The sequence below is a fragment of the Mustela putorius genome, unplaced genomic scaffold (assembly GCF_011764305.1).
Source record: "Mustela putorius furo isolate JIRA1106 unplaced genomic scaffold, ASM1176430v1.1 tig00003846_pilon_pilon_pilon, whole genome shotgun sequence".
Taxonomy (NCBI): domain Eukaryota; kingdom Metazoa; phylum Chordata; class Mammalia; order Carnivora; family Mustelidae; genus Mustela; species Mustela putorius.
The window spans coordinates 7256478-7270359 of record NW_025421999.1 but is presented as its reverse complement, the minus strand read 5'-3'; the positions used below and the strand labels follow the sequence as shown (position 1 = coordinate 7270359).

The window sequence follows — 13882 nt, the reverse complement described above, 5'->3', positions numbered from 1 at the left end:
TATTGGAAGATATTTGTCATATATTCTACACACTATGGCACAATAACTCATGTGATTTATTTAATGCCACTGAGCAAATTATGACATTTCACAGAATCTAAGATACCATGAAAATTACTACATATCATTTTTTATCTATCACTAAAAAGAAAAAAGCACTGCCTATTAAAAGATACCACTGATTATAATGCACTGTGATTTCAAAGGTCTTACAATGTGAAAAAGTTGCATATTATTAAACTGAAATATATGTATGTATATGCATACACACATGTACACATATGTCTGTGTATACATACTACTGATGCCAGAATAAAAGCTAGATCTCCTGACTCCCAGTCTAATGTTCTTTTCTGTTACCCACTGTGTAAAACAGGAACTGAGACTATTACCATAAAATTCAGAAAAGCTATTAGCTTATCTGCGGTTCTTCCTATTAATGTTTCCATCATATTCTCTTCCTTTGTATATTTTAATTTATAGAAAATTTATTTTTATAATTTCAAAACCGAGTACTTAATTCTTTTGGCTTGGAACATCATAATTTAAGGGGAAAACTATTATGGCTGTACTTTGTTGTTATACACATTTATGATAATTTCAGCTTTTAATCTTTTTATATTTCTTTTCAGCGTAACAGTATTCATTGTTTTTGCACCACACCCAGTGTTCCATGCAATATGTGCCCTCCCTAATACCCACCACCTGGTTCCCCCAACCTCCCAGCCCCACCCCCCCGCCCCTTCAAAACCCTCAGGTTGTTTTTCAGAGTCCACAGTCTCTCATGGCTCATCTCCCCCTCCAATTTCCCTCAACTCCCGTCTACTCTCCATCTCCCCATGTCCTCCATGTCATTTGTTATGCTCCACAAATTAGTGAAACCTTATAATAATTGACTCTCTCTGCTTGACTTAGTTCACTCAGCATCATCTCTTCCAGTCCCATCCATGTCGCTATAAAAGTTGGGTATTCATCCTTTCTGATGGAGGCAAAATACTCCACAGTGTTCAGGGATCACATCTTCCTTATCCATTCGTCCATTGAAGGGCATCTTGGTTCTTTCCACAGTTTGGTGACCATGGATATTGCTGCTATAAACACTGGGGTACAAATGGCCCTTCTTTTCACTATATCTGTATCTTTGGGGTAAATACCCAGTAGTGCAATTGCAGGGTCATAGGGAAGCTCTATTTTTAATTTCTTGAGGAATCTCTACACTGTTCTCCAAAATGGCTGCACCAATGTGCATTCCCACCAAGAGTGTAAGAAGGTTCCCCTTTCTCCACATCCTCTCCAACACGTTGTTTCCTGTCTTGCTAATTTTGGCTGTTCTAACTGGTGTAAGGTGGTATCTCAATGTGGTTTTAATCTGAATCTGCCTATGACAGGAGCCACCTTTGATGGCTAGTGATGATGAACATTTTTTCATGTGTCTGATAGCCATTTGTATGTCCTCATTGGAAAAATGTCTGTTCATATCTTCTGCCCATTTTTTTATATGATTATCTGTTTTGCGTGTGTTGAACTTGAGGAGTTCTTTATAGATCCTGGATATCAACCTTTTGTCTGTACTGTCATTTGCAAATATCTTCTCCCATTCCATGGGTTGCCTCTTTGTTTTGTTGACTGTTTCCTTTGCTGTGCAGAAGCTTTTAATCTTGATGAAGTCCCAAAAGTTCATCTTCGCTTTTATTTCATTTGCCTTTGGAGACATATCTTGAAAGAAGTTGCTGTGGCTGGTATCGAAGAGGTTACTGCCTATGTTCTCCTCTAGGATTCTGATGGATTCCTGTCTCAAGTTGAGGTCTTTTATCCATTTTGAGTTTATCTTTGTGTATGGTGTAAGAGAATGGTCGAGTTTCAGTCTTCCGCATATAGCTGTCCAGTTTTCCCAGCACCATTTATTGAAGAGACTTTTTTCCACTGTATATTTTTTCCTGTTTTGTCGAAGATTATTTGACCACAGAGTTGAGAGTCCATATCTGGGCTCTCTACTCTGTTCCACTGGGCTATGTGTCCGTTTTTATGCCAATACCATGCTGTCCTGGAGATCACAGCTTTGTGGTAAAGCTTGAAATCAGGTAACGTGATGCCACCAGTTTTGTTTTTGTTTTTCAACATTTCCTTAGCGATTTGGGGTCTCTCCTGATTCCATGCAAATTTTAGGATTATTTGCTCCAGCTCCTTGAAAAATACCAGTGGAATTTTGATTGGAATGGCATTAAAAGTACAGATTGCTCTAGGCAGTATAGACATTTTAACAATGTTTATTCTTGGGGCGCCTGGGTGGCTCAGTGGGTTAAAGCCTCTGCCTTCAGCTCAGGTCATGATCCCAGGGTCCTGGGATCAAGCCCCGCATCGGGCTCTCTGCTTGTCAGGGAGCCTGCTTCCCCTCCTCTCTCTCTGCCTGCCTCTCTGCCTACTTGTGATCTCTGTCTGTTAAATAAATAAAAATAAAAAAAATTTTAAAAAAAAAACAATGTTTATTCTTCCAATCCAAGAGCATGGAATGGTCTTCCATCTTTTTGTGTCTTCTTCAATTTCTTTCATGAGTGTTCTGTAGTTCCTTGAGTACTCCCAGGCATCTTATGGTTCTTGGTGCTACAGTAAATGGAATCGATTCTCTAATTTCCCTTTCTGTATTTTCATTGTTAGTGTATTAGAAAACACTGATTTCTGTACATTGACTTTGTATCCTGCCACGTTACTGAATTGCTGTATGAGTTCTAATAGTTTGGGGGTCAAGTCTTTTGGGTTTTCCATATAAAGAATCATGTCATCTGTGAAGAGAGAGAGTTTGACTTCTTCATTGCTAATTTGGATACCTTTTATTCTCTTTGTTGTCTGATTGCTGTTGCTAGGACTTCTAATACTATGTTGAACAAGAGTGGTGAGAGTGGGCATCCTTGTCGTGTTCCTGATCTCAACGGGAAGGCTGCAAGCTTTTTCCCATTGAGGATGATATTTGCTGTGGGTCTTTTATAGATAGGTTTTATGAAGTTCAGGAATGTACCCTCTATTCCTATACTTGGAAGCGTTTTAATCAGGAACGGATGCTGGATTTTGTCAAATGCTTTTTCTGCATCAATTGAGAGGACCATGTGTTTCTTCTCTCTTTTCTTACTGATTTGTTCTATCACATTGATTGATTTGCAAATGTTGAACCATCCTTATAACCCAGGGATGAATCCTACCTGGTCATGGTGGATAATCTTTTTAATGTGCTGTTGGATCCTGTTTGCTAGGATCTTGTGGAGAATCTTTGTATCCATATTCATCAGTGATATTGGTCTGAAATTCTCCTTTTTGGTAGGGCCTTTGCCTGGTTTGGGGATCAGGGTAATGCTGGCTTCATAAAAAGAGTCTGGAAGTTTTCCTTCTGCTTCAATTTTCTGAAACAGCTTCAGGAGAATAGGTGTTATTTCTTCTTTGAAAATTTGACAGAATTCCCCCAGGGAATCCGTCAGGTCCTGGGTTCTTGTTTTTTTGGGAGGTTTTTGATCACTGCTTCAATCCTGTTACTAGATATCGGTCTATTCAGGTGGTCAATTTCTTCCTGGTTCAATTTTGGGAGTTTATAGTTTTCCAGGAATGCATCCATTTCATCTAGGTTGCTTAGCTTATTGGCATATAACTGTTGATAATAACTTCTGATGATTGTTTCTACTTCCTTGGTGTTAGTTGTGATCTCTCCCTTTTCATTCATAATTTTACTAATTTGGGCTTTCTCTCTTTTCTTTTGGATTAGCGTGGCCAATGGTTTATCGATCTTATTAATTCTTTCAAAAAAACAGCTTCTAGTTTCATTGATACGTTCTACTGTATCTCTGGTTTCTATCTCATCGATCTCTGCTCTAATCTTGATGATTTCCCTTCTTATGTGTGGAGTTGGTTTGATTTGTTGTTGATTCTCCAGTTCTTTAAGGTGTAGAGACAGCTGGTGTATTCTGGACTTTTCAATTTTTTTGACAGAGGCTTGGATGGCTATGTACTTCCCCCTTAGAACTGCCTTTGCTGTATCCCATAGGTTTTGGACCAAAGTGTCTTCATTCTCATTGGTTTCCATGAATTGTTTCAGTTCTTCTTTGATCACCTGGTTTGATTCAAGCATTCTTAAGCAAGGTGGTCTCTAGCTTCCCGCTGTTTGAGTTCCTTCTGCACTTTTCCTTGTGATTGAGCTCCAGTTTCAAAGCACTGTGATCTGAGAATATGCAGGGAATAATGTCAGTCTTTTGGTATCAGTTGAGTCCTGATTTGTGACCCAGTATGTGGTCTGTTCTGAAGAAGGTTCCAGATACACTTGAGAAGAATGAGTATTCTGTTGTTTTAGGGTGGAATGTTCTGTATATATCTGTGAGGTCCATCTGCTAATGTGTCATTCAAGGCCCTTGTTTCTTTACTGATTTTCTGCTTCAATGATCTATTACTGAGAGAGGCGTGTTAAGATCTCCTACTATTAATGTATTCATATCAGTATGACTCTTTATCTTGATTAATAGTTTTCTTATGTAATTGGCTGCTCCCATATTGGGGGCACAGATATTTACAATTGTTAGATCATCTTGGTGGATAGTCCCTTTAAGAATTATGTAATGTCCTTCTATATCTCTGACTATAGTCTTTAGTTTAAAATCTAATTTATCTGATATGAGAATCACTACCCCGGCCTTCTTTTGAGGCCCATTGGCATGAAAGATGCTTCTCCATCCCTTCACTTTCAGTCTGGGTGTATCTTTAGGTTCAAAATGGGTCTCTTGTAGACAACATATGGATGGGTCCTGTCGTTTTATCCATCTGCAACCCTGTGTTGTTTTATGGGTGCATTTAGGCCATTCACATTGAGAGTGATTATTGATAGATACGTTTTTATTGACATCGTGTTACCTTTGAAGTCTTTCTTTCTATAGACTGTCTCTATATTTCTGTTCAATTATATTTTTAGGATTTTTTCTCTTTTATAGAACCCCCCCTTAATATTTCCTGCAGTGTCGGCTTGGTGGTTGCATTGTCTTTTAAGCCTTGCCGGTCTTGGACATTCTTTATCTCTCCATCCATTTTGAATGTCAGTCTTGCTGGATAAAGTATTCTTGGCTGCATGCTCTTCTCATTTAGTGCCTTGAATATATCTTGCCAGCCCTTTCTGGCTTGCCAGGTCTCTGTGGACAGGTCTGATGTTATTCTGATGGGCTTTCCTCTGTATGTAAGGAGCTTCTTTGTCCTAGCCGCTTTCAAGAGGGTCTGCCTACAATTATAATTCTTCATTCTTACTATTAGATATCTCGAGGACTTTCAAGAATCTATAATCTTGGGGGAAAACCGTTCTGCCTCTAGTACATGAACACTGGTTCCATTCGTGAGATTGGGAAAATTTTCATGGACAACTTGTTCCACTAGATCTTCTAGACTTCTTTCTTTCTCCTCCCCTTAAGGGATTCCAGTAATTCTGACGTTGGAACGTTTCATGGCATCATTTATTTCCCTGATTCTGTTTTTGTGGCTTCTAAGCTGTTTCAGGCTTCCTCCTGATCCTTTCTATCTGTTTGTCCTCCAGATCACTAATTCTATCTTCTGTCTCAGTTACCCTAGCTTTTAGAGAATTTAGATTAGATTGGAACTCATTGAGAGCATTTTGAACATCATCCCTGGTGGTTTTCAGTTCTGCCCTAATCAATTTTGTTTGGTCATCCATGGCTTTCTCCAACCTAGCTAATGCCTGGACAATTGTTAGCCTGAATTCCCTTTCCGATATATTGTCTATGTTGATAGCCATTAGCTCTGTTGTAGAAGGCCCATCCTCTGTATTTTTCTTCTGTTGGGAATTCCTCCTCCTAGTCATTTTGGTGAGAGATGACTGATAGGATGTAGCTGGATGTATCGACAGTGGTGCAGTCAAGGCGCACCCTGGAATGCTTTTGAGCAATCAGGATTCCCCACCCAAATGAGAGAAAAAGGAAAAGAAAAAGAAAAAAAAGACAGTGAGACAGGAAAAAAAGGGAAGATAAGAGAGAAGGCTCAGCCCAAATGGGCCCCAAGGTAAGATTTATGAAGTATACAAACAAAAACAAACAAAAAGACTGATAAAAGTATATGACAAGAGAAAAAAGTATATATATATAAAAGCAAAAAAAGGAAGAACCTCGTCAAAAAGATCCCCAAGTATAAGATTTATATACTATCAGGAGAAACACAAATACACAGAAACACTGGCGGAAGAAAAAGATGGGAGAGTGGTTATAAATTCTCAGTGTGGGCGAGGAAGGTTATTTTGATTCTTCCTAGATGTATCTTGATATCTTTGTTAAAGGACTGAACTTTCCTTAGCTAAAGGGGGATTAAGAATTTGTATATGTATAGGGGTAGCACTGATTGGGGAAAGGGGATTACCTTGAAGTTTAACTCTATATGAATATTAGAAAATAAAAATAAAAAAAGAATAGACTAAACTAAAAAAAAAAAAAAAAATGGAACATTTCACGAATTTGTGTGTCATCCTTGTGCAGGAGCCATCCTATCCTCTATATCATTCCAATTTTAGTATATGTGCTCCCAAGCGAGCACTCTTCCTTTGTATTTTTGAAGTGGTCTAATATATCAAAAGAGAAATAAATAAGCTGAATTTTTAGTGGCAGTTTTTCCAGAGTTTTTGTTTAGTTTTGTTTAGGACAATGAGGTAGTGTATATGGCACATCATGAAATACACAAACTCCTGGAGAATATGTGACATCTAAGGATGAACTTACTATAAAGAAGTAACTTCAGGGGAAATATTAAAACATAAAATAGGGGCGTCTGGGTGGCTCAGTGGTTTAAAGCCTCTGCTTTTGGCTCAGGTCATGATCTCAGTGTCCTGGGATCAAGCCCCACAACGGGCTCTCTGCTCAGCGGGGAGCCTGCTTCCTCCTCTCTCTCTGCCTACTTGTGATCTCTTAAAAAAAAACAAAAAACGTAAAATACACAGAGATAATTATCGTAAACAGTACTACTACTATTGGGAGTGGTTTGTCAGTTGGGTTTGATTTTATACCAGACCACACCTTGGGGTATTCACGACCTCATATAGTTCCCTCCCATATAATCTGGTCTTGGCCACATGACTTGTTTAGGTTCACAGGATATTACCAAGTGTGATGCAAAACAGAAGCTTGATAAAAGTTTGCACATTGGAATTTTATCTTGGAATGCTCATTCTTGGAAGCCAGCTACCATGCTGTAACGAAGCTGAGGCTAGACTACTAAATAATGCAATGGAAAATGGAGAGAGAGAACCCATGATATAAGAGACCATCTCGTACATTCTGTCCAGCTGAAGACTGAGGTGAAGGCAGCCGTCTGAATGACCTCAGCTACACCAAACAGACCAGAAGTACCACTAAAGAGTTAACACACAAAATATTGAGAAATAAGCTGTCACTGCATTAGACCTCTAAGTTTTAGGTGGTTTGCTATTCAGCAATAGATAAGTAAAACAATTTTATTTAAAAAGCTAATTACTTTTAAAATTCATCAGTACCTCAAAATGCTCCTTGATAATGTAGGCATTTGCAATTTTAGCCTTGATGCCTTCATAATCTCCAACATCACTAATACAGATTGCATACCACTAAAAAAAGAAGAAAAAAACATGTAAGAATAATATAAGAATATAATATAATAATATTAGATAAAATAAATTCTGATGCTACTATAAAAGCTAGGTCTCCTGATAATAAAAAATAAAATAAAATAGATAAAATTATAAGAATATAATCTACTAATATTCCATTCAATACAAGGTAAAACTGAATAGTTATTCCTCAGTAGTCATTCTCATTAAGCAAAAACTTACAACCTTGAGATCAAGGTTGGGAATATATTAGGCTGTAAAAAAGTCTCAAGTTTTAAAAGATAGAAACCAGAGTATGTTCTCTGACCACAGTGAAACGAAAATATTTTAATAAAAGAAGGAAATCTGTATAATTCACAATTATGTGGAAATTTAAAAATTCCTACGATAGCTTAGTTGGTTAAGTGTCCTACCCTTGGTTTCGGCTCAGGTCATGATAACCGGGTCCTGAGACCAGATGAAGCCCTGCGTCCGGCTCTGTGCTCAACAGGGAGTCTGCTAGAGAGTCTCTCTCTCCCTCACCCTTTGCCCCTTCCCTATCTCTCTCACTCGCTCTCTAATAAACAAATCTTAAAAAAAAAAAAAAAAAACCCACATTCCTAAATAACCAATGAGTCAAATAAGTCACAAAAAAATTTTTTAAATCCCTTGAAAAGAACACAAAAAAATACGACATAACAAAACTTAAAGGATTCAGCAAAGTTGTATTCAGAAGGAAACTTATGGCTATAAGCTACCTTAAAGAAAGTTATCAGTCAATAACTTCACCTTAAGAAACTAGGAAAAGGGGCCACCTGGGTGGCTCAGTGGGTTAAGCCTCTGCCTTCAGCTCAGGTCATGATCTCAGGGTCCTGGGGATCAAGCCCTGCATCAGGCTCTCTGCTCAGTGGGGAGCCTGCTTTCCCCTCTCTTTCTGCCTGCTTCTCTGCCTACTTGTGATCTCTCTGTCAGATAAATAAAATCTTAAAAAAAAAAAAAAAACTCAGAAAAGAGCAAACTAACCCAAAGTAAGCAGAAAGAATGGAATAATAAAGATAGAGTGGAAATAAATAAAATATGGGGAAAATGGGGAAAGGAGCAAAACCAAATTAATTCTCCAAAAGGATCAACAAAATTTACAAGCCTTTAGCTAAACATAAAAAGAAAAAAGAAAAATTAATAAAATGAGGACTCAAAGAATACATCTATTATTACTAACCTCAGTAATAAATCTAGGGATAAAAAAGATTAAAAGGGAGTAGTAGCAACAACTGTACGGGAACACATTAAGTGATCCACTAAACATGAAAAAATTCCTAGAAACAAGATACAATCCAACTGACTTAGAATAAACAAAAAATCTGACAAATAATAAGTACTACTACAGAGTTAGTAATCAAACGAATTTCCAACAAAGCAAACACCAGGATCAAATGGCTTCACTAACAAATTCTACCAAACATTTAAAGAAAATTAACACCAAGCTCCTCTAAACTCTTCCAAAAAATAGGAAATCAATGAACATTTCTTAAGTATTCTCTGACACCAGTGCTACTGAAACCAAAACCATCACAATAAAAGAAAACAGAGTTGCAAAAACTCTCAATAAAATACTAATAAATTGAACTCAGCAGAACATTAAAAAAATCACTCACCACAATGAAGTGGGATTTATCCCTGGAATGCAAGAATAATTCAACATACACAAACCAATCAATGTGATCCATCACAATAATAGAAAAAAAAATCTTATGATCATTTTGATACAGAAAAAACATTAAGACAAAACTTGACATCCATACATGGTAGGAACTCCCAGTAAGTTGAATTAGAAACAGAAGGAACATATCTAAACAAAATAAAGACCTGAAATTATGAAACTCCTGGAAGAAGACAGGAATAAAGCCTCTTGACATGGGTCTTGGTAATGATTTTTTGGATATGTCATCTAAAGCACAGGCAACCAAATAAAAAACAAGTGGGACTACATCAAGCTAAAAAGCTTCAGTAAGGGAAAAGAAACCATCAACAAAATGAAAAGGCCTATCTAATGGGAGAAAATATTTGCAAACAATATATCTAATACAGGTTTAATACCTGAATTATAATTCATACAATTACATACAATTCAATACCAAAAAACCAACAATTTAAAAATGGGCAGAGAAATGTCCTAATAGACATTTCCCCAAAAAAGATATTAGAAAGGCCAACAGAAGATACACAACATCAATAGTCATTAAGGAAATGCAAATTAAAATAGCAATGAGGTATCACCTCACCCCTATTAGAATGTCCACCATCAAGAGATAAATGCTGGCGTGGATGTGGATAAAGGGGAACCCTTATGCACTGTTCGGATTCTAAACTGGGATACTCAATCCTCAAAAATTAAAAATACAATTACCATATGATCTAGCAATTCTACTTGGAATTTATAAAAAACAAAAAATGAAAACACCTACTTGAAAAAATATCTGCATCTCTATGTTCATAGCTCGTTTGCAACAGCTAAAATGGAAACAACTTAAGTTCAGATCAACAAAATGGATAAATTAGTTGTGCTGTATGTATACACACACATACACACACAATGAAATATTATTCAACCATAAAAAGTAAGGAAATCCTGCCATTTGCAACAACATGGAGGGACTCTGAAGGCATTATACTAAGTGAAATAAAAATACTGTATGATCTCATTTACATGTAGAATCTTAAAAAAAAAAAATCGTAAGACTTGTGGTTACCAGAGGTAGAGAGCTGGGGGAGGAGGAATTGGAGGAAGGTGGTCAAGAGGTACAAACTTCCAGTTATAAGATAAATACAGTTGAACAACACAAATTTAAACCATGCAAGAGCCACTTATACACAGATTTCTTGTGAGAAATATAGTAATGTAAATCTATGGTCCTTTTCATTTCTTTTGGAGTAGTCTCTTTTTTGTAACTTTATTGTAAGAATACAGTATGTAAGACATACAAAATATGTACTGATTATTTGTTATAAAAGCTTCCAGTCAACAGGTTATTATAGTTGTGTTTTTGGGGAGTCAAAAGTTCTCTGTGGATTTTCAACTGCACAGGAATCAGCGCCCTTCTCCCCATGTTGTTCAAGGGTGAATGGTATTATGGATGTAATGTACAATGTGAAAACTACAGCTATGCTGAAATATGATATAATAGGAAAGTTCATAAGAGAATAAACCCTAAGAGTTCTCATCATAAGGGAAAAAAATTTTTCTTTCTTTCCTTTTTATCACATCTATATTAGAAGATAGGCATCAGCTGAGCCTACTGTAGTAATCATTTCACAATATGTGCAAAACAAACCATCATGCTCTATGCCTTAAACTTACAATAATGTATGCCTATTCTTTCCCAATAAAATCAGAGGGAAAAAAAAAGAACTGAAGAGTAGTATCTCTTATGATGCAGAATTCAACAAAATAATGGCAAGTTGAATTCAGCAGCAAATGAAAAGGATTACACAACATGACCACATGGGATTTATCCCAAAATACAAGGGTGGATTACCATATGAAAATTAATTAATGCAAGATACCACATTAATAGAATGAAGGGGGGAAAAACCAACATGATCATCTCAGCAAACACAGAAAAAAGCATCTGACAAAAATCCAACACCCTTTCATGATAAAAACACTCAACAACTACGAATAAAAGGGAACTTTCTCAATGGATAAAGAGCATTTATGGAAAACCCACAGCTAACATCATAGCAAATGGTGAAAGCCTAATAGCTACCCTCCTATAATCAGGGACAAGACAAAGATATTCACTCTTGTCACTTCTACTCAACACTGTACTGAAGTTCTAGCCAGGGAAATTCAGCAAGGTAAAGAAATATCAGGTGTCCAGGTTGGAAAAGAAAAAAACTATGGATAATTTATAAACATGTTGATAATATAGAAAAAAACTAAATCTACATAACAACCAATAGAACCAATAAAGGAGTTAAGCAAAGCTATAGGACATAAAATTAATATACATTAATATACAAGTATTAGTTATACTTCTATATGCTAGCAATAAATAATCTGAAAATGAAATCAAGAATTCCAATAGCATCAAAAAGAATACTTAAAGAATAAATTTAAATCCAAAGACATACAAGACTTGAAGACTGAAAATTACAAAACAGTGTTGAAAGAAGAAAAAGATCTAAATAAATGAACAGATTCAAATGAACAGATTTATTTAGATCTTTAAATAAAAGGTCTAAATAAATGTCTTCACACAATGCTGTTAGGATGGCAATACTCCTCAAACTAACCTACAGATTCAATAAAATCCCTATCAAAAACCCAACTGGCTTCTCTGCAGAAATTTACAAGCTGATCCTAAAATACGTATGGAAACTGAAGGAACTCAGAATGGCCAAAACAATCTTGAAAAAGAAGAGCTAGAAGACTCACAGTTCCTTATTTCAAAACTTACCACAAAGCTATAGTAATCAAGACACTGTGATACTGGCACAAAGACAAACAGGTCTATACTCAGACAAATGAAATTGAATTGAGAATTCAAAAATAAACAATACATTTATATTCAACTGATTTTTTCTTTTTTTTTTTTTTTTAAGATTTTATTTATTTGACAGAGAGAGACACAGCGAGAGAGGGAACAGAAGCAGTGGGAGAGGGAAAACAGGCTTCCTGCCAAGCAGGGAACCCGATGTGGGGCTCAATCCCAGGATCCTGGAATCACGACCTGAGCCGAAGGCAGATGCTTAGCAACTGAGCCACCCAGGTGCCCCTGTTCAACTGATTTTCATCAAAGATGAAAATGGAGAAGGAACAGTCTTTTCAACAAATGGAGCTAGGACAACTATATATTTATATGCAAAAAAATGAATTTGAACTCCTATCTCAACCATGTATAAAAGCTAACTCTTTTAAGGATCAAAGATCTTAATGTAAGAGCTAAAAAAATACAGAACTCAGAAACAGACATAGATGAAAATCTGTGTTTTTTAGATATGACACCAAAAGCACAAGCAATCAAAGAAAACTAAACTGAACTTCCTCAAAATTAAAAAGAACTTGTGCAACAAAACTTATCATCAAGAAAGTAAAAAGACAATCCATGGAATGGCAGAAAATATGTGCAAATCGTGTATCTAACTAGAGACTAAATGTCAGAAAATATTCTTAAAACTCAACAAAAGACAAACTTAGTTGAAAAAAACCTAATTGAAAAAAAAAACCAAAGAATTTGAATAGACATTTCTTCAAAGAAGATATACCAATGTCCAATAAGCACATGAAAAGATGCTCAATATAATTACTCATTAGGAAAACACAAATCAAAACCATACACTTCCCACCCACTAGTTTTAACTTTTTTTAATGGATCATTACAAGTGTGACCAAGAATGTGGAGAAACTGGAACCCTCACACATTGTTAGTGGCAATGTAAAATGATATAGGTCCTTTGAAGAACAATTTGACAGTTCTTCTGAAAGAATTACATAGGGGCACCTGGGTGGCTCAGTTGGTTAAGCATCTGAGCTGAGCGCCTTTAGTTCAGGTCGTGATCTCAAGGTCGTGCAACTGAGCCCTGCATCAAGCTCCCTGTGCATTCAGCAGGGAGTCTGCTCACTTCTCTCTCTTTCTGCCCCCTAAAATAAATAAATCTTAAAAAAAAAAAAATAGAATTACATATGACCCAGCAAATCCATTCCTAGACACATACTCAAAAGAACTGAAAACAGGGGGACGCCTGGGTGGCTCAGTGGGTTAAAGCCTCTGCCTTCGGCTCAGGTCATGATCCCAGAGTCCTGGGATCAAGCCCCACATCGGGCTCTCTGCTCAGTGGGGAGCCTGCTTCCTCCTCTTTCTCTCTCTCTGCCTGCCTCTCAGCCTACTTGTGATCTCTGTCTGTCAAATAAATAAATAAAATCTTAAAAAAAAAAAAACTGAAAACAGGTATTTAAAAAAATACTTATACATGGATGTATATTCATACTATAAACAATAGCCAAAAGTGTGGAAATAACCCAAATGTCCATCAACTAATCAATGGGTTAACAGAATATGGTATATCCATACAAAGGAATGTTATTCTTCCATAAAAAAGAATGAAATATTGATGCATGCTATAATGTGGATGGACCTCAAAAACATGGTAAGTGAAAGATGTCTAAACACAAACGATCCCATACTGTATGATGCCATTTCTATGAAATATCCTGAGTAGGTAAAGCCATAGACACAACAAGCAGATTAGTGATTGTCAGGGTAATAAGAGGGAACAGAGAGTGACTATTTAATTGGA

General features: G+C 36.5%; 1 protein-coding gene and 1 non-coding gene across 5 annotated transcripts in view; both read right to left on the bottom strand.

Moving 5' to 3' along the window:
- RMDN1 (regulator of microtubule dynamics 1) overlaps window positions 1-13882 on the bottom strand; it is a 53710-nt gene that overhangs the window by 11793 nt on the left and 28035 nt on the right. For all 4 annotated transcript variants that reach the window (XR_006601500.1, XM_045063150.1, XM_045063149.1 and 1 more), the window contains one exon: window positions 7511-7600. Coding sequence is in view for 3 of the 4 variants with exons in the window: in XM_045063150.1 (XP_044919085.1) it covers window positions 7511-7600 (90 nt within the window). In the remaining variant the exon portion in view is untranslated. The remainder of the gene's footprint in view (window positions 1-7510; window positions 7601-13882) is intronic.
- Window positions 6456-6558, bottom strand: LOC123387201. The gene has a single exon (XR_006601528.1). It is a non-coding gene; the product is annotated as a U6 spliceosomal RNA (small nuclear RNA).